Genomic DNA, 25,664 nt, shown 5'->3' with positions numbered 1-25,664 from the left:
TTGCAGTAGTTAGCAGGGAAGGGGGGTACTTTTTATCCAATCTGTGTTTTATCTTGTGAGATCAGCACACACCACCTTCTGTGGGGGGATACAGTGTGTCCTTTTCTTTTACTGTAACAAGCCCCTCTGTTCAGGCTGGTGGCAGTGTACCTTCTACACAACCTTTTTTTTTTTGCACTTCTTATCAGAGGCTGCTATCGCAGCTCTGATAAGGTAAATAAGGCACACCTCTAACCTGTCCCTGTTTTCTTAAGCCCTGAACAAGAATATTTGTCCTTTTTGATCCCTTCTTCTGCCATACAAAGTGTGGGAGTGTCCCTTTGTCTTTGCTGGACTTCCCATGGAATGCCCACAAAGGTTTCCCCCGAGTGGCTGGAAGGACAGGAAGTGGGGGCGGGGGGAGGTGTAAAGACTGGAGGGCGGTATCTGTACCTCTGCCCTCCTGCTGGTAGGGTAAAGGCACAGAACACCCCAGAAAGGCTCTCAATTTGGTAGCAACAGATGAGCAGCCAGGCTTAACCTTTCAGGAGGTGATGCAGGCAGGTTCTTAAGAACAGTGTTTCCCCAAAGCACCCACAAAGGAATGTCCACACACTATGTTAGGCGATAACGCAGCAGCTTAATATAAAATAAGGTTTCAGGAATATATACCCATATAAATAATAACAATTTGTACTTGGAATACTTATTCAAAGAATGGTAAATATATACATTCTATGTGGTACTACACATGACTTAAATCCAGTAATTGATGCACAAACTGCAGACAGTTTTAAATAGGCAGGTGAATTCTTAAGTTAGGTATAACAGCATAGAATAGGGAAGAAAGGCAGGTTAGTTATGAACAGTGGCAGAATGCTTTCTTTAGAATAGACATACAATTATGTGTGAAGATCCCCCCCACCTGGGCAACCTGTATTGGAAAAGGTAGGGAACAACCTGTGTTGTCTTTTACAGCCCAGTCCAAAAATGTTCAACAACCTTTTTCTTTCTCTAAAAAGGTTCTAACACCCCAAAAAAGTACCTGAGAGGTCACAGGAGAATAGGATCCAAGACAAATCTGGGTCCCTCAACAACTCCGGAGGCTAGAAGATGCTCTTCCTTGTCACAGTACCTTTGGTGCCTTGGCAGGCGAAGTGGCAGATTTTCTTGGCTTTACTCAACGATTCCCTCCGAGGATGGATCCCCTTTGGAAGAAGGAGTCACTGGGAGGCTGAGTCCAAGAATAAAAAGGAATCAAAGTCTTTTGGAATGGCAGCAGTTTGACTCTTCGCGGTGCTCTCTTTTGGTCAACGATTACTCTGACTGTAGAAGTCTTGTGAAGATGCAACTTGCAGTGGGCTCCTTACAGGCTTGGCAGATGCAAGTAAGATACCTGGGACCCTTTGCTGACTTCTGGCGGTGACGGGTGCATAGGTCCCTTTTGTTGTCGGGTTTCGGAATATCACAGTTTTCTGACTTTCGGTTCTTCGGTGCTGCAGCCGCAACACAGACCTCTGGACGGCTTCTGGCAACCTGGACTCGACCACTGGAGTGGACCACTGACCCTTACCAAGTCTGGACCCTCGAGACATCTTAGTTAGCTTCTTGTGGCAGGAAAAACCACTGACTGACTCTTGTCTGCGTCCAGCGACTCTGGACTCTCTACGGTGGGAAAAAGTGGTCAGGGATGATGGCAAAAATGTCCTTAGGCAGTTTGGAACTTTCACAGCTATGGGTGTCCAGCAGCACTATGCCAGTGTACCTCCCCTCTTCTGGGCGGTAGGCAGCAACGGCTTCCAGCAGTCACGAAACGATCCTCCGGACCCTGGGCGACACCAATGGACTTCTCTGGCTCAAGATGTCTGGAACTCGACTTTGGGACTTTGAAGACCCCTTCTCCAGAAAGCAGGCACAGAGGACTGGCTTCTATGATACTTCGATGAAGAGCAGCAGCTTTGCACGATGGTCCCTCATAGCTCGGGGAGAGGTCTCCTTCACAGGTCCTCTCTGGATCAGTCCGTGGGAGACATGCCAACTTTCGGATTACAGTGAAGCAATGCAGCAGCAGACTTATCTTCCAGCTGGGCTTCAAGGAACAGCTTATTCTTGCTTCAGCTTTGACTTCAGCTTCTGAACAAATTGGTAAGTGAGACGTCCCCAGATATACACATCTGTTCCCCATTCACTCTGGCTGAGCCAGGCTCAGTTAGCCAATCACACAGAAGGGAATTCATGCTGGCATGCAGCCAATCAGACTCACAGACATTCAGGCCATTCACTCCACCCAGACACCCATAACAAAGAATGTGGATTGGGGCAAGTACCCAACCTTTCAGCACACTACACTGCATTCATGTCAGTTTCAGCCAGGGCTGTCTCATTCATTGTGCCACACACACAGAAACCAGACACCCACAACAGAGAATGTGAGTTGACTCCCAACTCCATTCACACAGGTCCCACCCCTAGGGTGTACCCACAACACACAACACCTGGGAAGGCTCCAGTCAGTCTGACAGGAGGCAGCCCCAGAGACATATATGGTGTACTCCCTCAACAGCCATTCAGGAGGAAGGGACACAATCGGGGCTTCCCAGGACTTTGAGAAACAAGGTAAAAGGCATTAGAAACCAAGAGGCCACCGTGGCCATCTTGCCTTTGTGTAAGAATCCACTAATTCCTATGGCAGGGCCGCAGTATCCCAAAAATGGAGGATACTCAGAGCTACTGCCAAGTCAGCATGTAGCTGCCACCAGTCCATACCCTGCTCTGTAGGCAACACACCAGTGCCCATAAACACACATAAGGGGTACAAGGGTGTACCCCCACTTATGGGTGCCATAAGGGTATCCCATGGTTGTTGTTCACCAAAAGATCAAATTAAGAGCTGCACTGCCAGAGGTCCATTCATTACCTCAGTGGCAGAAAACAGAGAAAACAAAAACAGAGAAGTGGTAGGACAAGGACAGGAGGCCTTATCCCTCCATAAGGCATTTCCAGCATCACAGGGAGGTCAACTGAAACGCCGCTGCCTCTCGCCCTGCAGTGTGCCTGGCGGAATCCAGTTCAGACTGGGAGGCTGGCTGTCCTCATTAGGGAGCCACACCCACGTTTGAATGGTGCATCGGACATGATTGTTGGACTCAGCCGGTTGCCATAGAGTAACATTGGGGGGACAACCCTTTGTACTCTCAGCGGTAAAACCACCGCCCTTGGGCACTTGTCTTTGGGGCATCTACTTAGGGGGTCATCCTAACCTTCCGGCACACATTTGTAACCACTGATTTACTTATCTGCAACTCTAGGGGAACCCTGCTGCACCCTACTACTCTGAACACTGCTTTGCTTCTTCTCGCCTTTCCTGGCCAACCTCCAGCCACTGGTGACCCAGTGGCCCATCTGAACTTTGAGAGACTCATACTAGATAGGGCTGGACTTTTAAGACAGGATTTTATTGAAGTTATAAAACGTTATTAAGAGTTTAAAAAGTTTGCATATATGTTTCAGGTTGGTTTGAAGTGATTACCTAGGAGCATCTGTGGTTTACCATTGAAAGAATATTACAAATATTTCTATTTCTATTTATTGCTTTATAAAGCACTTTACACCAAAGCGCTGTAAAAAATGAACAACTTAATACATAAAACATAAACAATATGACGGTAGAAGCAAATTACAATATGAATCAGTCAACAAAACAGTAAGAAAAGCAATTAACTGAGGGGAATAGGGAGAATAGTAGAGTAGGACTGGGTAGGGGGTGAAGAGGAGTAGGAGGAGGGAAGGGGAAAAGGTGAGAGTGGGGATGTAGGGGAGGGGGGAGATAGTCAAGGGGAAAGGTAAAGGAGGGAGGGGAGGCAGGAAGGGGTTTCAAGGAGGAGAGTGGAGAAGGAGAGATTTAAGGGAGGTGCGGAATGAGGAGAAGGTGGGGGTAGAGCAGATTGCAAGAGGTAGGGAGTTCCAGTGCAGGGGGGCTAGGAGTTGGAAGGAGTGATAATGGGGGGGCACAGGGGGACGGAGGTACAGCGAGAAGGAAATGGTCAGCAGACCAAAGGGAACGGGAGGGAGGGTAGAAAAAGAGGAGGGAGGAGAGATAAGGGGGAGCAAGACCATGGAGAGATTTGAAGACAAGGCAGAGAAAGTGAAATTTAAGTTGGGAGTGAAATGGAAGCCAGCCAAGGGAAGAGAGGGAAGCAGAGATGGAGTCACATGGAGACAGAGGGTACGAACAGCGGAGTAGTAGATAGATTTGAGGGTGGTGAGATGAGAAGTAGGTAGTCCAAAGAATAAGGAAGAACAGTAGAAGAGGTGGGAGAAGATAAGGGAGGAGATTAAGAGTTTGGTAGCATGGAAGGCGAGAGAGGGACAGACTTTTCGAATATTGAAGTGATCCTATACTGTATATATGTTGATTTATAGCACTTATTTGCACTTAGAATTGCAACGGTGTGCTTTAGAGTATATAATAAATGTCTATTTTTTATATAACTTCTAAGTGTGTGTTTTCTTGTACCAAGGTATGCTCCAAGGTCTTTGTACCCAACTGCAGCTCTCCGCCCTGCTTAGACCAAGCCTGGCTACTCGCCACTCCATTCCCTAGGGTAGAGGTCAGGTTGATCCGAAGAGGTGTAAAAGAGAGTGACTTTTGTAGAAAAACCTAAAACCCTGCATTCTTCCCTTGCCTTGAGTGTTCTCCAAACCCTCCTTCCTTTGTTCACAGGAAGTTCAAAGGGTCTCCCGTAGGGCACAGCAGTAATTATCTCACTTCTTAAAAGTGCCAAGGACCTGTGTGGGAGTGTTAGCCAGGAAACTGTGTTTCTTTTTCAAATATTGCAAACTAGCAGTAATTGCGACAATACTTTTATTAAGCTAACCCTATTCGGTTTTGTAAGGACTAGTATGTGTTAAATTATTATTATTTTTTTTAAAGTCGGTCCTGCAGTTCCATTCCTAAAAATGTAAGTTGTTACATAAAGCAGAATTTAAGTAAGGCTACTATAAACCACTGTCTTACCTTGTTGTTTAAATAAAATGCAGTTTAGGTTAGTGTATCTAAATCTCATATTGTGAACTATATTTAATTGTGTAGGGGAACGTACATCATAACATCAAGCATGAGAGAACGCTTTTAAAGCTTTTGATGGAAAATCTAGGTGTGTAACTGGCTGGTCACATATACCCGAGAAGATGGCGCTCAACCTAATTGCTCACTGAAATTGCCTTGACATTCTATCCCATCAACCTGTCTCTTTAAGCTAGCTACCCTGAAAGCGACAGTTTACAAACTAAAATGTTCAATGTAATTTGCCCAGTTGTCTGCCTGCTACGTGATCCACTGCAACGCCATCGCTTAGTCTTTGCCTTTGCCTTTACTTAACAAATACACAAATCCAAGTACATGTTCACGGATACTAGCGCTGTAGAATTCCATCAAGTCTGTACATCTACCGATGTACTGAACTAGCATACGCTATATTCAGTATCCAGAGGTCTTTGATCTTCGATTATGATTATATACTTTATTAGCACCTGCGGAGAGGCTCTGCAGTACGAGTCCCACGCGCAGAGAGGCTCTGCAGTACGAGTCCCACGCGCACGACCCACCTTCCTCACTGGAGTCTGCATCTGCCTCCTTACTAACATACATACTTCCCAGCTCACCACCAGGTGATGGAAAATAATTATTTCCAATTGTGGACACATCTGTTTGTAGTTTATTTTTAACCCCTTAAGTGCTTGTCCTTTTTGCATAGACTTGCATAATAGCCTGGCACTTATAGGCGCACTGGAACCATGCTAAGCCGGCTTCAATTAAAAATGGAGAAGAAAAAAAAAAAATCAGCACCTTTGGTGGTGGCCAGGGTGCCAATAGTGATAAGTAACACTTTCAGGGGAGTTTGGACTGCTCTAAGGTCTTCCCAGTTTGGGCTGGTAGGCAGTCCCCAGCCCTGCCGCCCCTTAAAGGGGTATTTATCTCTATATTCAATCAAGTTAATATCGATAACGGGCAAAGGCAATCTTGTCCATCTGAAGTTTCAAATGCAACACCATACACATCCTAGTCTCCAGCTCTGATTTTCTTCTAACATTGAACCTATTGATTATTGAACTTGTTAGTTTTCTTTACACCGCACAATAGGGCAGGCATAAAACTATACAGGGACACTGTCCTGCACAACACTGCACCCAGCCTTGCACTATCATGTATTTTATGGGGAAGGGGAGACACGTCCTTTCGTGTGGGTAAACTTACATTTTAAAGACATTCATCTCGACCAGTGTCTTATTTCAGAAGTACGCACAAATTGTTACTAATTGTATGTCTTGGGTTTGAATATCTTCTGGTGACATTAAAAGCAATTTTATAAAATTGTTAAGCAAATATGTTTGTCTGCTAATCAAGAAAAGTTTAATTAGCAAACTCTGCTAATCAAATTTGGACAACTAATGTATGCCCTGGAGCACTTAATAAATATTTATATTATAATATTTAAATTAGTATTATGAAGCTTAAAATCAGTGGGTGAATTGCTGAATAAACTTAAATGATTGAAATTGTCTGATAAATAAAAGTAAAAATAAACAAGCTTTTGGAAAATGGTAACTTACTTTGATTAGCCTCTGCTTCTTGCCTCCAACTTGACCTGTTAAGCAAAAAAGAAAAATGACAGTTGTATTCCTTGCTTACATTTTGGGCAGCAAAATGTCTTTTCAACTTAATGTTATTTTCATCAGCAAGAGCACGCTATACTTGTCCTTGCCATTGGTTGTTATTTCTACTCTCCATAGCACCTACCCATTTCTGTTCTGGACCTGCCTCTCCTCGATACCATGTCCCCATTCCTCCTCCAACTGTGGGCTTCACCCCATCACCTTAGGCTGTATGTGTCCTCTCACCCCATGCTGGTCTTGCTAGCTACTACCTTGCTAGACGTTTGGGTTTTCTCCTGGCTCCCAACCAGGTCCCGGGGTTCCTCTTCAGCCACAACCTGCCCAGGTTTCTCTCTAACCATCTTGTGTGGTCTCACTTCTACCACCATCTCTGTTCTCTCTCATGCCACCTTGATTCCCTCCAACTGCCTCCTGGTGTCTACACTCTACCACATTATGTGGTCTCCCCAACCACCTCCTGAAGTTTATCTCCAACCACCTCTGCTCTCTCCTGTCCCTTATTCAGTGTATTCCTTCGCTTCCTTTTCAGATTGCCAACCCACTCCAAACTCCTGCCGTAAACATCTCCAAGTCACCACACAGACCCTTACTGTGATGTTCCAGTCATATGTATGGACAGTGTGGACTTTACGTCATGGAGCAGTGTATGCTTAGAATTGTGTAAAGGGTAGGTTAAAATTGCTTTGCTCACCCTCTCCGCTGCCGCATGTAATTCACCCTCTGATCCAGACAGTGGGAGGGTGGATAGCAACTTTAAGAAGCCAGTTCAGCAACTTGGCTTTTCTGCCTCTGCTGGTGGGCACATGCATTCTGCGATCTAGGTTTTGTAGCACAGCCGCTTTTACAGTGAACAGCACAGCAAGTGCTTTGTTTCCATGTTGGGAAATAACGTTACATCCTATGGAATCTATGCATGGGAGGGGGCACATTCTTCTGCAGGAGAATGAGGGATAAGTGAAGGGCATTAAGGGATCTGCCCCGTAACCCCCCATGGGCCATCATCAGCTAGCTTTGGAAGGTCTCAGGCCAACTTGGTCATCCATCTAGCTGGGACCTTAATAAACCAGATACTTGTTCTCCTGTGTAGCATAAGAAGTGTGATGGTCTCCTAAGCAGCAGTCTGGCTTTGCAGGAATGAGCTACCTGTAACCAGAGGAGGACACATTCTAAAAAGGTTCCAGCTTCCCATCATGCAGTAGACTTGGAAGAACATCGAGGGTGCAAATGTCTCTGGAATTTCATTTCCGAATATTTGTAAATGAAGAATAGCTCTCCGACTTCAATTCAAACCCTCAAATCCAACCAAATTAAAATTCCCTCTCCCTCTCCCTTAGCTATACTGGATTTTCAGAGCAGCAAGGCCATCTGGGAATCTTCCGGTTTGTCTATACACCACTTGACTTCCTGCAAAAGCACCAGAGGCATGGCACAAGGGAGCCATGCTTCAGGTAAATACTGTTCTTTGAGGGGAAGCCCCTAGCCACAGCAGGTCACGCCAAACCGTCTGAAGCCCAAGCCTCCCGCTCCTGCCCAAAACTCCTGCACTTACACACTTTGCAAAATCATCTTGGTCAGCAAATTCTTCAGACTTTGGTGGAAGGCTTCTGGAAAGAGGGCCAGGATCTCCTCAGCAGAGCTCAGGCCCTTGTACACAATGTGGTGTGTGAGGAAGTGCAAGGCACGGACCAGCTGCAGGAAGAAAGATGGAATAGGTTTATAACAATCCACATGCTGATGCAAATGGTGACAGCAGCATCAGAAAAAGAAGGCAGCCCAAACTGAACATTATACGAGACAACCTGCCTCGTACCTCATTCTGAAGCATCTGCTAATCAAACTGAAGCAGTATGCCATGCTCAACATCTGCAAAACCGCACAATAAATATTGATTCGATTTGTTACAAAACCATCTTCCAGGGATTAAAGGACAAGCTTATTGACTGATAGTGTTAAGTGAAAATTGGAACTCTTTTGTCTATTAAATGCATTTTCTAAAGACTACATTGCAGAAAATAATATAACTGGAGAGTCGTTGTTCATGTCACCAAAGTGGAGCGCCATGAGAAGTTGAGTACTAGAAAGAAAAGCGGAAATAAATAGGACACCGTTGTGAGGGGCTGGTAGGGACTTAATTCAGCATTTGCAACACACATTTCTTTTAGAAAAACAATATATAATATACCCACATTTATATGCAATATAATGAAGCCCATCTATCTTGGATTGCATTCACCACATAGTGAACTTTGACGATAATACAAGGAAACAATGAGATTGCATGGTGAAACAGGGCTAAGAGACAGAAACTTCCTATGTTGTGGTATAATGCAAATAAATATAGTAGAAAGGGAGAAAAATATTTCATATTTGGAGAGGTGTGTACCGACTACACAAAACAGCATGATTTCCATTGAAAATAATATATAGTATATGGTGAAGCACATTTCTAAATACTGAAACCCTGGTGTGACATTACACAATTTTTATTTTGGATGTGAGATCTCATGGCTGGACCCCAGCATTTTGTGTTGCTTGGAAGGCTGGGTGTGGTGCCGATTTCTGAAAACCCAGTTTGCAAATTGGGGGTAATATTTGATAGTATACTGATGTTTGAACAGCAAGCCCGTGCAAAGGTAAAGGCTGCCCACTCTGTCCTTTGTTAAACGTGGATCACTGCCAAATACTTGTCCAAACCATTGCTCAATCTTGATTCCACTCTTGTGCCAGGGTTTAGCTTAAGCTATCGAAGAAATGCTGTGTGGGTTCCAGGCAGTGCAGAAAAGGGCGATTCGGGTTGTCTTTGGGTTAAGAAACTACGTCCATGTCTCTGAATTAAGTTTGAAGAGACTTGGTTAACTGCCCAGAAATTGCCTCATTGAGTTTACTGTGATTAACCTTGTGTGGAAACTGGTTGTACTTGAATAGTTTTTGTGAGGAGTTTCTCACCCTCTAGAAATCTACAATCATGGGCTGATCCCGAAGTGAAATTGGATGAATTTAGGAGAGCTTGTTTAGGTGGGATATCCTCGCAGGTCACTGGTGCAATGTTGTGGATTCCCTTAGCAAAATATATTCAAGACCTTGTTCTTCTGGCCTTTTCAAAGAAGAAATTTAAAGGAATTCTTTAAATGCCGGCTGCTTAAAAACCTTGATTTGTGGACTGATTGTATGGCTGGACTGAATGCACAACTAACTTTATGATACTTTTTTAAACATCTTTATGCATTTGTTAATATTATTCGTCCTTTGTTCCCAAGAGGGAGCCACGTCCTTTAGCACTATGGAGGTGAGCCTGCTGCGCAATAGCCGCCCTAGGGTCAGGGCAAGCAGGATCCCACTGGGGGAGACCCCCTGCATTCCCCTCTGGGAACAACGAATGCCCAAATCAGGGTTCCCTCCCAAATCCCTCTTGTCTGAAGACATCAATGTTTAGGGATTACATGCAAAGTGAACCAGTTAATAGTATACAAGGCCTCTTTAAAGTGGATGACTTGGTTACTGACCTGTACTCGTTCCCACCACCTGAAGAAACATCTGACCAATGGAATATTTTCCTTCCCTTCTGGGAGGAACTTGAGACCAGCAGGAAACCAGCCAGAAGGTGGGAGCATCAAACAGATAAGCCACCGGCAAGAGGGAACGCCGGGCTATGCGAGCGTGCAGAGGAGGGAGGCCCTCCCTCACAGAGAGAAGGAGAACGAAGAGCCAGAGCAGCAGCATGGTGGGCTGAGGGTCCAGGAAACCAGTGGAACGCTGCAGCTTGCTGTAAGAGCTCTGTCCCGCCAAAGTGGAAGACAGAAAAGCAGATGCAGGAGCAGCGAGTCGCTGTCCTGTCGAAATGTCAGACCATAGAGGCTGCCTATCCTAAAGAAGAGGAACTGCCGCAGGAAGCATCAGTGCGCCGACGCCAGACTGGAGACATAGAACTAGGCTCACCCGAGATCCTGACACTCAGGTGAAGCACTGCCGCTGGAAAAGAGGTAGGCAACCTCATACCAAAAGTGGGTGGGGAGGCCACAGGAAAGTCCGAACCAGGCTATGAACATTTGCAATCCAAAAGACAGAAAGCGGGCTGACAATACTATAAACCCTCATGGTACTACAAGTTCCAGAATCCTATGAATGGAAGGTAAACGATCCAAGAAAGCCGATAGCCCTTGTTGAGATGAGCACATGAATACACCAAGAGGGGTTGAAACAAAACAGAGAACAAACCAGGCTAACCAGGCCCCCAGCCCTTGGCAAGCATACTACACGAGTACCGGAGGAGGGGTTGCGGGAAACCACAACCCAGGCTAACCAGGCATCTAGCCCCTGTCGGGCTGAGCACAAGAGAACCCCAGGTTGGGTTGAGGAAAAAGGCAGCAGCAAACCGGTCTAAACAGGCCCAAAACACACGTTTGGCTAAACACACGAGTATTCCAGGAGTGGTTAAAGAAAACAGGGCAATAAGCCAAGCGCAGCAAGCCTGTAACCCACACAGGGCTGAGAGAACTGTAAGTGTAAAACAGAGTATAGCAATCCAGACTACCCAAGTCCACAGCCTACACAAGGCTGGGAAGGTGAACTATTTGACAAGGAATAACTGTGAATCTTGTTGCTACTATGAACACCACTTCCATGAACACCATTTTGTCCTGGCTCAGATGTACTTTACGAGGAGAAGAAATAGTCAGAAATGCTTTATTTTGAACATTTGACAGGGATCATAGGATCATCTGATAAGGAAGACTGGAAAACATTTTTGGTATTGGTTGGTATTTGGATCATTCTTATCATATTGGAGGAGAATCTGAGAACTTTTTGAAGGGAGGATGGAGGTGGGGGGTCAGAAAACCAGCCTCCACTCAGCTACTAAAGGGGCAAAGTAACCCTAGTCTATGTTAAAACTTAGACTTTCTTTTCTTTTTAGTGGTAGGACAGGGGATAGGCTAGAGTGGGTTTGTACCAAGGACAGTGATTATTTTGGAAGACATCCTGGCAAGCACCCATTTGTTGTTTTCTAGAATAGGGACACCACTGTAGAAATGGGTCTTAAAGAGGTTTTTTAAAAAAATGTTGAATAAAGAAAATCATTGACCCATGTCTTCTTGTGCGTCTCCTATATCTGACCTACGGCAGTTATTTCTTACAAGGAGACATTTGGGTGTGTGTGAGAGGTTTTTTTTCAGAGCAGTAGCACTTTCAGAGATAATGGGGATGGTTGGATCAATGGGAGAACTTTGTATGGGGATGTCCTAAATGGGGCGAGAAATGGTCAGCAACAATTTACACCATTACCACCAATTTTTGGAACATCCTTGTACCCCCAACAGTTGGCCAGATGGTTGTCATTTGAGTCGAGCTGCACAAATCTTCAAGCATATCAAAAAGTCCAAGTTCCCCTACATCACGGTGAGATGAAAGTGCACTTAGCCCAATTTGGAATATGAAGACAAGTTTGGGGCTGTTTGGAAGTTCTCGTTTTTTTCCAGCATTGCATGCAGTTTGAATTAAATTGGTCATGAGGATCTATGCTACACCAAAATGACAGAACATCACAAAGGCAGTCGATATTGGGCCTGATCCCAGAGCCCAAGCAAGCAGAGCCTTGTCTCACTTGTTCAGAGGGAGTGCTTAGACTCTTGTTCAAATTAGCATCGTCAGTGATCCACGGCACACCCTCCATCAATGGGTTCGAGCAGAAGCATTTTAAAGAGACTCTTCCATCTCTATTGGGAAGCTTTCATCATCAATGGAAGCACTAGCTGGAACCTACGATGCGGAGCCTGGCCATAGATCCAGCTAATCAGTGCTCAGGGAGGAGGTGTCCTTAGATAAACAGAGAAGCAATTCCTAGGTGTTCCTCAGTGTTAAAAAAGTTCAGGGCCATGAGACCAATAGAATAGTCAAAAGTGCCTTACTCGTGGACTGAAAACGTTAATTCCGAACAGCTCTTTACTGCATTTGAATTTTTGCACAATCTCCTCATTTCTAAATCCTTCCTATTTCTTCACAAGAGCACGACATACGTTTTGTAAACCATTCATATAGAACTGATTCATAACACACCCTCAATTCGGCAATGCAACTGGTTTATGACAGTCAAATTAGGAAAAAAGACATTAACAACGGTGCCGGTAAGGCACCGGCACCGCCATACTCCGAGTTGTGCTCGCGGGTGCCTGACAGCCCGCCAGGTCTGACTTGGCGGGCTGTCAGGCACCTGCAAGCACAACTCGCGGATTCACCGGCACCGTTATAAACGGTGCCGGTGCATCCGCCCTCCCCATTCCCATTCAGCCTATGGGGCCGAATGCAGAGTGCGTCCACACCGGCACCCGCAAATGGCCAATTACCGGCCTGCCGAACTCGGAATGGACCGGTAATTGCCCATTTGCGGGTGCCGGTGTCGGATGCGAGTTTGGCGGTAGCTGTGCCTTTCTTACAGGCACAGCTACCGCCAAACTCCTAATGAGGCCCATTTTTTGGGAAATATAATAAAAATAGTATTGAAAAAAGTAATATAAATACAATATTCAAACTATAAAACAGAAAGCTAGAGATGTGGGCGGTGGTCCGGTTGTCAGGGTACTGCACACAAAAAAGCAGCATGGGGCATATGTAGCTTTTCTTAGCAAAGGCAACCTGATCTGCAAACCCATCTAGAAATGAAATGCCAGTGCCTGAACCTGCTCCTCGAGATGCGCAGGGGAGAGGAGCATGAGAAGGCTGGATTGGAACGTTTTGCTTTCCTGGATTTTGGAATATCTAGTCTGGAAACATCCTTGCTCTGCAATAAGTGGAGAATTGATAGTAGCAGGAGGACCATGAAGATCAATTCCAAACTTCAGCCAAGGTGAGCTCAACCAAAGAGCTAGAATATTTTTTTCTTTTTTTTTAATCTTTTCTTCCATACCGTTTGCTCTAAAATGAGTTCCTCAATTTGACCTAAACTGTCTGGTTCACATATTTCATACTGTGTGAGACCACACTTTACTCTAAGTGGGATGGGCCTATCTGCCTCACATCACCCTGTCTCTCGCCACTGAAAATACCCTCTTAAAATGCCTCTTCAGAAAACAAATGAAAGGTTCTCACTGTAGTGTCCCAGATACCCATGATCAGTGGAGGGCGGAGCACATATGTAGTGGGGAATAAAACATTTTGATTTAAAGAAAAGACCAAGAAAGAAAATAAGTAGGAGTCAAGTGAAACCCTGCACCACACTTGTACCTGGACAACAGCCCAAACAGATCTTGCATGCCTTGGTAAATGCAAAAGAGCACTATAGGGGAAGGGAAGCCAGCTTGAGCTATTGAAGACTCTCGCTTACCTGATCTGCTTCTTCTGGTGTGGTAGAAAGGCTAGCACAAGTGCTGTCAATCAACTTTACAGAGCCAATTGCAGAATTCGAAAAGCAATCGTGGCAGAGCTGTCTGACCACATCTTTGGAGGGTGCCTGTGAATAAGAGCACAGCACACAAGATTTACCAGGAATGTGTAAATTCAGCAGCCCATAATACAACAGACACAAGCACCCTGTTGTTGAAGAGAACAGTCTATGTCTTCATCGTGCACAAAACAGAGATACTCTTATACCAATTACTAGATCCGTACTGCCCTGTTTATTCCTCAGGTTTGTAGGGTTGAGGTAGAGTAAAATCACATGTTGGCCAAAATCTGACATGTGACTGACCCTCCCCTACTCGATAAAAGTCTTGTCGCTACTGTGCAATAACTTCAAGAGGATCCAGTCAGTTTTTAGTACAGGGCTGAAGGAGACTGGAAGCGGGACAGCTTACCTTTAGATTTTGGGATTTAGAGACTTGTCGGTTTGGAAATCATGCTCAGCCTTCTAGATACCCGTAATATGAACATGTTTCAAGTAGACCTGCACATGGAGAGTGTGTTTTTACCTCGAGAAATATTTAAAATAAAAATAGGGGATGAGTAGCTATGCCCAGACAGAGATGATGAATAGGAAAGCAATTCAGGGCAGCTGCCTAGGGCATCACCAGCAGAGAGGTGCCAACTTGTTCCTAGATGCAGACAATATTTCCCTAATGATTTGGGGGCATGGCGAAGGTGGATGTGGTGTCTCCAAAACATAACGATATGTTGTGTGATTTGTTGCATGGCTTTTCGGCCGAAGGTGTCAAATATTGTTTCACAGGCATCCTTCATGTAGATGTAGCATAGAACCAAAAACACAATTAAAATACATTACCGGTATTCCCCAGCCCTCTAACTACATCAGGATGGTCATGATGCAAGGGACAGATTGTCTCCGACAAATGGGTTTAGTATGTACGTGTCTGCCAATCTGTGATTTATAAAGTGTAAATGCAGCTGGGAAACAACAGAGTTCTGTACATAAGTGGATTCACCAGGGGGTTACAAGTAAGAGTACAGCAGTAGCTGGGATGGATAGGGGAGAAGGAAGTTCCAAGAAGGGGTGAATTAGGGTTGAGTGGAGCAATCAGTAAAATGGAACCCAGGTTTGTTCTGTCAGGGCTTTATGGGCCTCTACACTATATCGAGCAGCAAAGCAATTGCCCATGGCCGGCTCCTACACTATATACAGATTGGTTGAGTCTGCCCTCCGGGCCTGTACTCCCCTGGATTTATTTATGTTATTGTTTGCTTGTTAGGTGCTTATACAATAAGAATATACTGTTTTAAAGCACCCACAGGGCAGGGGGGCAAGGAGGGTGGGAAATACATTACAACATTAAAACACAATATTTAAGAGGAGAGAGGGAAGACGGGGGCGGTGAATCTACTTTGCCTTTTGAGTATTCAGGACGGGCAACTGCAGAAAGGAAGAGGGAAGAGGGGTAAGTGCTGGAGAGTCTGAGCCTGTGGAACAGCCATGGACGAAGTGCTAGGAATGTTGAGTGCTACATGGCTTGGGTGGCAGGAGGTCTAAGTGCGAGTCTCCTGAGCGGATGGAGTGCAGATGCAAGTGCTGTGGAGAGCAAGGCCCCGAAGATGCATAAGGGCCAAGGACACCGATTCAGCAACTGTGGGATTAGCAGAGGAGAGAGGGAGGGAAGGAAGGATGAGGAAAAGAGGAAAGTATTAAGGAGCTTTCCGAATTTGAGAAGATCCTGCTCAAGGCGCAGGGGGGGGGGGGGCTGTTCCAGAGGAGGGAGCCTGTCGGTGAGGGTTAGCAACCGGCTGCCCTCTGTTTAGCAAAACGCTTTATTCACGAAGAGTTGGTGCCAGAGGAGCGAAGTGGTCTAGAGGGAGAGTATTTAGTAAGATAGAGCTGAAGATGGTGTGGTCCGAGGGCCCAGACAGCCTGGTGGATGATGCAGAGGGATTTTAATTGAATCCGTGCAGCAACCGGGAGCCAGTGAAGACTTTTTAGTGCTGGAGAGATGCGGTCCCTGGGCTTAAGGCCAAGGATAAGTCTTGCCGCACTATTCTGGATAAGCTGCAGGGGTCGCAGTGTGGAACAAGGAAGATTCAGGAGAACGCTGTTACAGTAGTCAAGTATAGAGAGAACCAGAGCTCGAGTCACATTGAGCCTCGGAGGGAAAGTGAGAAAAGGTAGAATTCCTTTGAGAAGGAAGAGCTGATAATTGGACTTCTTGGCAATGTCCAGAGTATGAGGGAGGAAGGAAAGAGAGGAGTCGAAGAAGACTCCAATGTTCCCGTCTTCCGTTGAAGGTTGCCGCCATTCGCCGTTTTGGGAATTAATGCGATGTGGTCCTCTGCTCAAGGCAATGGCTATATCAGCCATGCTCACGACCCAGTTCCTTGTCCTCTCTAGTCGAATTGGAATCCCTGTCAGGACCCTCCGGCTGGCCATATTACTCTCGCAGGGAAGGGTAATGATGGGCTGGGTTCAGATTCCCCATCTTCACATTATTCAGATCACAAACACTGACGAACTACAGGGGACAATAAGTGGCCCATATGTACCAAACCAAAATCTTAAAGACACATGGAACCTCAGAACGACTGTGCCTGTCCGGAAACACTGGTTCCGGTATGCCTACCGGCAGAGGTGTTTCCAGACCGGCACAGTACGACTCTGCGGGCGGGTGCCGTCCTTGCTGCCAGGACATTCCGGGCAGGTTGCACAGCACCAGCCCACAGAGTTTCACGGAAGCACCGGCACCGTTGTGAAGGGTGCTGGTGCTTCCGTGGTCCCCATTCCCATGGAGTCCTTTGCGACTCCATGGGAAGGGGGACTTCCAAAATTACTGGCGCCGGAATACCCCGGTGGTACCGAGAAGTCAGGCGCTGGTAATTCATTACGGGTCTGGCGGCAACCTGCTGGTTTTACCGGCACGGTTACCGCCAGACCCGTAATGAGGCCCATGGTGTCAGTTTCGGTAGCACCTTGCCGGTCTGGAGTCACCCACCACTCCTCCTACGTAGAACAAACTAGTAATGATTGCTCTAACTAGATTGTTCTAGAAAAGCTCCCTGGAGTTCTATGGTTAAATACACACCAAAAAAGTGGCACTGTTGGAGATCTGGTGATTTGCTCTGACCACTTATTGATTACATTTCGCAATACGTAAATCATCGTGTACCCCACTTAAAAAATGAACTGTCTTTTTTGTATTTTAAAATGTTGGGAAAAAATCCATTCAGTAAAATTAAAAAATAATATGAACACTGCAAAATGCTAGCAAAGCGTGTAATGAAGATAAAATAAAAACAGTAGGTAAGAGGCATGGGATCTTCTTGAATCAGTGCGCTCCGTTTGGAAGGAATGCAGAGTTTAAGCATAAATCAGTCCCGTCTCTAATTTCTCTATAAGGCCAGAGATCTGATCAGATAATGAACCTCAACTGGGTGCAGTGTGTGGGAGCAGCAGTTACACCATACAGGTAAGCTCAAGGTCCGTTACACCCATCCAAGTTCCTCCGCTACCCATGCATCCTACTTAATGTATATCCCATGCACACATACCAGTTTTATCAAATGCTGTAAAATCGATTGATGTAATTTGATTTATTAGTGCAGAGATCTAACAAGCCTGCCGACAGTCTCCTGGGCTTACGTCAAGGACACGAATGAAAAATGCAAGGCCTTTAGCAATAGTTACTCACCTTTAATAGGTTTGGTTTGTGCGTCCCCTTTACGAACCAAGTTTAGCAGATGCTAGTTGGTTCAAAATGCTTATATCCAGATTCAGAACTGTGCCGATCGACATAAATGACAGACTGCAGGAGAGTAAAATCCGCCCCAGCGACTTAATTTCATCAAATTCAGCCAGCACTTCAACCTTACGGGAGTTAGGAGTCTCGAGTGGATAGGGTAGCATCCGCTATGTTCATAACCTGGAGAAAACCTTAGGCACTTTGGATGATTACACCAGGAGGACAAGGCATCCATAATGTACGGATAACCAACAATGTGGCAAGGTGATGCAAACGAGGAGATCAGGGAAGGGAGTTTGTGATCACGCCTTCCTCATTGGTCATGGGGTGAAGAGCATAAAAATAAAGAGCTACTGCATACAGCAATCAAGCTCTCCCACCTTTTATACAAGCATGGATTAAGAGGTCCCCTTTGTGTACAAGTATTAAAAGGACTATGGAAAGTTCATAAAGTATGTCACAAAACCATTAGCTCCACGTACGTCTTCCTCACAACTGTACTTATATTTGAGGTGTTGCACCTCTCCTACAAACACTATGTTCCAACTTGAATTGTCGCCCCACTCCTCTTATGGCGGGGTACGATATTCCACAATTCTCAGTTTCATATTTCCTGTCGTCCAGACAGGGACCAGAGTGGAAGGCTTTGGCCTCCTGCATCTCCTCATTACTGGTCTTGGGGAGCAGTCAGTACTCCAGATAAGATTTTGCAGTGGGAGTATTTCACTGCCTATTTTGTTTTAAGTTGGGAGTAAAATGTTTTTTTTAAGGAGTGAAAAAGTAAGTGGCATTCTAAATAATAAGAGATTACAAATATTTTTTAACTGTAAAATAGTAATGTTTTGGTAATAAACACTTCTTTGCGTTACCTATGAACATTTATACCACTTCAGAACAGGCAGTAATATCAGTAGATTATTCCTCTGGCACTCTGTGTACTACTGGTCCAACCATAGCCATGGAGCTGTGTGGACGTAAACCAGGTTACGGGCTTCTATGCGTTTATTTCCTATATTGGTTAGAAGAATTTTTACCCCCCCCCCGTATTTATTTTTGAGAGTATTTGCTTATTTTTAGTGAGCAAAAGCGGCCGATACACCCCTTATTTGTAGGGCTGGGAGCAATGTGGTTCGGGGCTACGCTACAGGGCTTGGGTCTACCAGTAGCTGGAGCATCCCTTCTGTTGGGAAGGCTGGCTGAAGGTTAGCAGGGGCCCATTTCAAAGATTTGGTTGGTGCCCCCCTGCCTAAACCCGGGATCAGCCTTGCTCACCTGTACACATGCATTCTGTTCTTTGTATGCACTACCAATATCGTTAACACTGCTACGTGCACAGTAACTAAACTAGAAGTCTTTTCAATCTATCCTAATTGCAATGCACCTTAAAAAAAAGATGCTAGTTAAGGAAAATAATGGACAGTATGGTAAAGTGATTTTGCTTGATCAAGCAATGCATCAAGTGGGGAAGCAGGGTTTTTCGTTCTGGTACCTTAGTTTACAATTTAAACAGAGTAAATTACAACTTCATCCGTTCCATCTTCACTTACAGAACAGGCATATAATGCTTTCTGAGTAGGTGTCTTTCCTGGATTGAACTAGCGCTTGCTTCAGTAAAAGTGACTTGGAACGCACCAACAGGAAATATCAACCTGATAATGTCTAAGGAATTGAAACAGAAACATGTTTGCAAAAGACAAAATGTCCTACAATTTATTTATTTATTTATTTATTTTAAACGGGATGAGTTGGCTCAAAAGAACTCGGAAAAGTGCAGCCCCATGCAGATAAAACACAGAGCTGAGCTACAGTCTCTCAGCCGCAGCGATGTAGCCTGGAATTCCTGCCAGGGTGGCAGCGTTTCATGTGTTTGATGAAAAACCCCTACAATGAAGGACTCTTGGGTTACTTTGAGTCATAAACCTAGTAAGGATCCCACTTTGAGTTTGTGATACTAGTCTATAGACCTACTTAATCAAGATGTGACATTTTTTCCAAAGTGTAGGTAAGGAGACTGCATGGGACTTCCCTGGATTAATAAACAAAGATCAGTTAGGATTTCTTTGAAGCAGACACGCCTTTAACAATATTCAGAGGGTCCTCAATTTGTTAGATTCAGCTGAACTGGACATGAAATGGCTAGCATGTTAGAAGCTGAAAAATCATCAAACGGGTGGACTGGCACTTAATTAAATTAGTACTTAATAAATATCGATTTGGCCCCAAGGTCACAATGTGGGTACTAGCTAATGATCAGAGCTCCAAGCCCCAAATTAGACCCAACACATATTTGACAGCACCCATACAGTCGAAATGAGGCACCAGTGAGAGCTTCCCACTCACCCCAATGATCTTAATTGTGGCCATTAAAACCTTAGCTCAGACAATTCGGATGTTACCATTAATTGAAGTTTTGAAGTACGGTGTAAAGAACATAAATTAGCATGGTTGCGAGCAATATTATTTTAAAACTGAGCAATATCCATGCCTCAGTCCCAGTAGTAATGAAAGAATTCGAGTGGTTGGGAAGGGCTTTAGGCTTTAAACTAAAGAACTAAAGAACTAGAAATCCCAAGGTGTGAATATAATAGAGCCTATAGTGGAGATTCTTTGTATCCAGAATAGATTTCCATTTCAGTGGGAAGACACCAATATTAAATGCTTGGGGGTTAAAATATTTATTTTTATGTATTGGGTATTTATAATTCGCCTATACACAATGTGTTTCGAGGCCCAACAAGAAAAGGGTGGTGGGGGGGACAGGAAAGTCAAAACAAACACGGTCCTACTAGGCCATGTGACATGCGGATCGGGCAAGTGCAGTAACAAGAAGTGCAGGGGAGAGGTGGTGGGAAAGAAGTGCCGGTCAGGGCAGAAGGGCCCAGAGGATAAGTGAGTGCAAGGGGGAGCCTGGTGAACAGGGTCAGGGTAATGCGCAGGAGAAGAAAGGTTCACGAGCTAAGTGTGAGATATGGGTCTGGAAGGGCACAAGGGGTACAGGCCCAGCCAGCCTAGTCCTCTAGTGCTGGGGGATGGGACATGTAAGGGCAAATGAAGGTTGAGGGAGGTTGGAGGGGTCAAGCGAGACCAAGTGCACGGGTACACTGGACGAAGAGGGCCTGGTACCCTGTAAGAATCTGAAGGAACCAGGCAGCCAGTCAAAGGCAGACGGGGAAATTAGCAGGGGAGAGTGAAGGAGGAAGAGAAAAGGAAGGTCTTGAGAAGCTTCTGGAATTAAGGAGATCCGGTTTACATCTGAGAGAGGCAGAGAGGCCATTCCAGAGGGAGGCACCTGCAGAGGAGAGAGATTTACCCCCAATCTTTGCTTGGAAAAGCATCTGATCTGCAAAGAGTTGGAGCTAGATGACCGAAGAGCTCTAGCAGGAAGGTAGTTAGGGAGAGAAAGTTGGATGTAGCGTCATCCCAGGCCCCAGAAAGCCTTGTGGATGATGCAGAGGGTCTTGAACTTGATCCTCACTGCAACCTCCCGGGAGCCAGTGGAGAGATTTTAGGGCTGGAGAGATGCAGTCCCTGGGCTTGAGGCAAAGGATAAGTCTTGCAGTCCTATTCAGGTTTAGTTGAAGTGTGCGAAGGGATGAGTTAGGCAGATTGAGGAAGAGGCTGTTGCAGTAGTCCAGCCTATAGAGGACCACAGCTATGGAGACATTGAGTTTCTGGGGGAAAGGGAGGAAAAGGAGAATGCCTCTGAGGAGGTGCAGCTGAAAGTGGGCCTTCTTGGCAAGGTCCATGATGCGAGGAGAGAAGGAGAGAGAAGCGTTGAAGATGTCACCAAGGTCTTTTTCCTCACAGGAGGGCCAGGGGAGGGGGCCGATGGAGGGTGGCCAGGGTGTAGGAGGGAAGGGGGGAGCAAGGGTCTCAATGAATGAGAAGGATCTCCATCTTACTGGCATGAAGGCAGAGATCGTAAGCAGTGCACCACGCCTGACTAGCAGACAGGCAGTCAGGAATGAGAGGAAGAGGAGGAGGGAAGCTTGAAGGAGAGCTGTGTATCATTCACATAACAGTGGAAGTTAGGAGCGACGATGGAGATCAAATAGGCTGAATGGGCAAGGTAGAAGTTGAAAAGCCAGGGCGAGAGGATAGATCCCAACGGGACACCGCAATTGGAGTAGAACCTGGGAAGGCTGGTCAGAGAGGAAGGAGGTCAACCTGTCCAGAGCCAGGTCTGTGATGCGAAGGGTATCACGGAGCTGATTTATAAGGGTGGCATGATTGACCGAACCAAAAGGCAGAGGAAGGGTCACGAAGGATGAGAACGGAAGGAGAATTGGAATCGATATTAGAGAGCAAGTCTTCACGGGTGTTCAGGAGTGCAGTTTCCACGCCTCTGGCAGCTCTGAAGCCAGACTGGTGGTCATGGAGACAACCAACAGATTTAGTCTGGGAGATGGCCATCTTCTCCAAGAGTTTGACCAGGAACGGGGTAATAGGGATAGGGCGGTAATGTGCCGGACAGAAACAGTCAGCATAAGACTTTCTGAGGAGTGGGTGCACAAGGGAGTACTTGAGGTGTGAGGGGGAGGATCCAGTGGCAAAGGAGTGATTTCAGAAATCAGCCACAACTGGATCAAGAGAGACAACGTTGTCCTTGATAGTTTTATAGAAGCAGGAAGCACCTGTTTGGATGAGACTTTCATAGATCAGACTTGTCTAGTAACATCATCAGGTGATATGGGAGAGAAAGAGGAGAGTAGGAGGGAGTGGTGGCCAAAAGAGGACTGAGAGCAGATAAGGGAGAAGGGAGTGGTGTAGAGGGGAGTGAGGACAGGATTTCCTGAGCTTTAGTGATGAAGTGAGAGGCCAGTGCAGCACAGAGGGCCAAGGAAAGCAGATGAGAAACGGAGACTTCAGTAGGACTGGGGAGTTTCTTGCTGTTTTTGAAAAGTTCAGTCATGTTGTTAGTGGCCCCAGAGATGTGGGCCCTCTTCTTCAAGCAGATGGAGAGTCTATATCGCCTTTGGAGCAGGCGGCAGGCCAGTTTATCAGAGGAGGTGTTTGAAGCCTGCCACCTCCGCTCAGATGCTCTGCACTTGCATTTCAGAGAGGTCAGGTCAGAGTCATACCAGGTGCTGCTCTTGGAGGCAGGCTTCATGCAGAGAATCATGACAGGGGTAATGATGTTGAAAGTGTCGGAAATGGAGAGTTGAAGGTTAGTAAGAGTTGGGTCAGAGTGAGAGTCAGAAGAAGGAGTTGGGCGGGGGCGGAATGAAGATGGCGGCAAAAGCAGCAACTGACACACGCTTCATAGGCCGAATGACGGAGAAGGAGATCCAGGTGAGAGGACAGGAAAGTATGATCAGATCAGGAAAGAGGATTTGTGAGAGGGTTGGAGATGGGGATGTCAGCAGGGATGAGAGCATCCAAAGTGTATCTGGCTGAGTCAGCCGGCCCGGAGGGAAGAATGGAGAGGGTAAGTGTCACAGAGGCTGCAGAAGAGACCAGAGGCCTCATTAGGGGAGTCAAGGTGAATATTGAAGTCTCTGAGGAGAAGCTTGGAGGTGGTGGCCAGGAGAGTTACCAGTAGCTACTTTTGGCTCCTCAGCCAACTGGTGCCTAACAAACATCCATATGTGACATTAACTTTGAGTGGTTGAGAGGTGGAACACGTTAAATATAATGGATCATACATAATGGCCAAAAGGTGTGCAATCCACGAGGAAGTTAGGTTTGCAGTGCACTATGTACTGGTTCCCCAGCGGTAGCTCCGGACTACTGGGTGATGCCAGACACCCAGGAGCTGGTTTTAGCTCCTACCCATCGGATCTTAATTTTGAACCCTCTTATGCACTGCCTCTTTCCTGGAGAGGGCTATCCGCCGGAGAGCTTGGGTTAAGTAGTGTCCTAAATAGTGTGCTGTCTGTCGACATAGCTGCAATTTGGTGTAAAATGCCTTATTACCCTTCTCAGAGAGAACATTAAATGGACCCGGTGAATCCTTTTTGCACACTTCATATGATGGTGAGGCGATCAACAAATCAACCACATACTGGACCACAACTGACCTACCAGGGAACATTATGTCGTCTTAATCTTTTAGTTGTTCTGAGAAAAGGGTAGGGGATTTGATATACCCATGGGGCAAACAGGTCCAGGTGTACTGCATTCCCCTATGTGAAAATGTGATAAAATACTGCCTATCTATGTATGGGACATTAGAAGAATGCTGGACATTAAATACACTACTGTAAAGTGCATGGCATCTGGTGGGATACATGACAACATTGTCACCGAATACGGCTCAATGGAAATGAAGGGAAAACTACTGGATCGCCCGCTATCAAATACTGGACGAAACAGTTCGTAATCTTCCCTGGCTTCTTAACAAGCAGTATCAGGGTGCTATAGGTGTTAGTAGTGGGGGTGAATTTACCCTTTTTCTTTTAGGAGTGCTTCAATTATGAGAGTAATTCCATGCTCTGCTTTCAGGTGTTACTAGAGGGGAGTTGCGGGGGAGCTTCTTAAAAAGGGGCTACTTTTATCCCAACTGCTTCTACCTTGTGGATGTACCCCATCTTGATTTCATGGGTTGACCATGAAGTGGCAGGTACAGAGTTAATGAGGTCTGCAGGGAAGACATGGTATCAACAGCAGACACAGACACAATAGATACAAGTTTCAAAAACCTTTATTTTGGATTTTGGTTAGGTTGGGAGAATTCCTAACTGGCTCCAACTCTAGAATGGGAGTAGCCTCGATCATTAAACAAATAACAAATAAGTCCAAGTCAGTCTAGTCAAAATAAAAAGGCATATTCTAAAAAAACAAAGTTGCCCTTTTTCTCAAATGACAAAATGTCTAAAGGGGATATAAAAAGGAAAATAGTGTAAAAGAAATGGCAAAATGACTTGGGTAACAAATCCCGTCCTCACAATCAGAAGCATGGGGTCTGCAGAGTTTCTTAAAAGGATAGGTGGATGGCACAGTTCTGTCAGTCTACAACACTTTGGCTTACAGTTACAGTTCAACAGTTCAGGCTTGGGCCCCAAGCTTTTGACAGTTCAGTGAGCTATTTAGGTGTTGTCCTCCTTGTCACAAATACACAGTTCTACTCTTCACTTTTACTTTGCCACAATTCAACAATTCAGCACAGGCTTCCCTCTGCTGGGCTTGAGCCTTTCATTCCTCTTTCTGGGGGTTACCTTCCCCATGTTTTGTCTTTATCCAACCTTTTACTGTCAAAGACTTTCGAAACTGCAAGGATTTTTACAAAGAACTCTGCATGACCACTTCGACCTCTCTTTAAACAAATTAAGAATCAACAATCTTCTTTTATCTTCATTTCACAACACAAATGCTTCTTGGTACTTGTAGTTTCTTATTCTCTTTACTTTGCCCTCTTGGCATCTTTCAAAGTTTATATACTTTGCCCTCTTGGCGTATAGAGAGTTCACATACTTTGCTTTTCACTGATTCAACTCTCGTTTGGGATTGCAGTTACTTTCTTGCCTTCGTTTACCGTTTTACCTCAACTCAGAACATTTCACAGAGACTTTTGAATGTGCGATTTCGCCTCGCAGGAACATTGTTACTTTGTATAGTCTCCTCACAATTCAGCAATTGTTCTTTTCATTATGCGTTTTACCCACACACGTGGAACCTTCAACTCTTGTTACAGTCACTTTCCCTTTTAACACACACCGGGCTATTGTTGACTTCAAGAACTCACTGGTCATGGGGGGCGCTGTTGAGCAGCCAAGCAAGATGGCCGCTTAGCGTCGGAGCTCTGTCACGGCACACCTAAATCCTTGCTCCACCAGCGCTAATCTGATCCGTTGCAGCACAGAAAGTTAGCGATTCTAACAGCGGCGCTGCCCGCTCCACACTCCTGAAATCCCGAGGCGAAACGGCGCCCGAGACCCGAACTGGTGCAGCTTAAGGCCGTCCGAG

The 25,664-nt window shown here is 45.6% G+C and overlaps 1 protein-coding gene across 1 annotated transcript in view; it reads right to left on the bottom strand.

Moving 5' to 3' along the window:
- COMMD9 (COMM domain containing 9) overlaps positions 1 to 25,664 on the bottom strand; it is a 107,511-nt gene that overhangs the window by 46,142 nt on the left and 35,705 nt on the right. The window contains exons 2-4 of the mRNA XM_069623354.1: positions 13,970 to 14,095; positions 8,204 to 8,343; positions 6,592 to 6,626 (exon numbers count right to left, since the gene is read on the bottom strand). Of these exons, the coding sequence (XP_069479455.1) occupies positions 6,592 to 6,626; positions 8,204 to 8,343; positions 13,970 to 14,095 (301 nt within the window). The remainder of the gene's footprint in view (positions 1 to 6,591; positions 6,627 to 8,203; positions 8,344 to 13,969; positions 14,096 to 25,664) is intronic.

This window comes from Ambystoma mexicanum, chromosome 11 (assembly GCF_040938575.1).
Source record: "Ambystoma mexicanum isolate Mex_15411 chromosome 11, UKY_AmexF1_1, whole genome shotgun sequence".
NCBI classification, from domain to species: domain Eukaryota; kingdom Metazoa; phylum Chordata; class Amphibia; order Caudata; family Ambystomatidae; genus Ambystoma; species Ambystoma mexicanum.
This window is presented reverse-complemented; position numbering and strand designations above follow the sequence as displayed.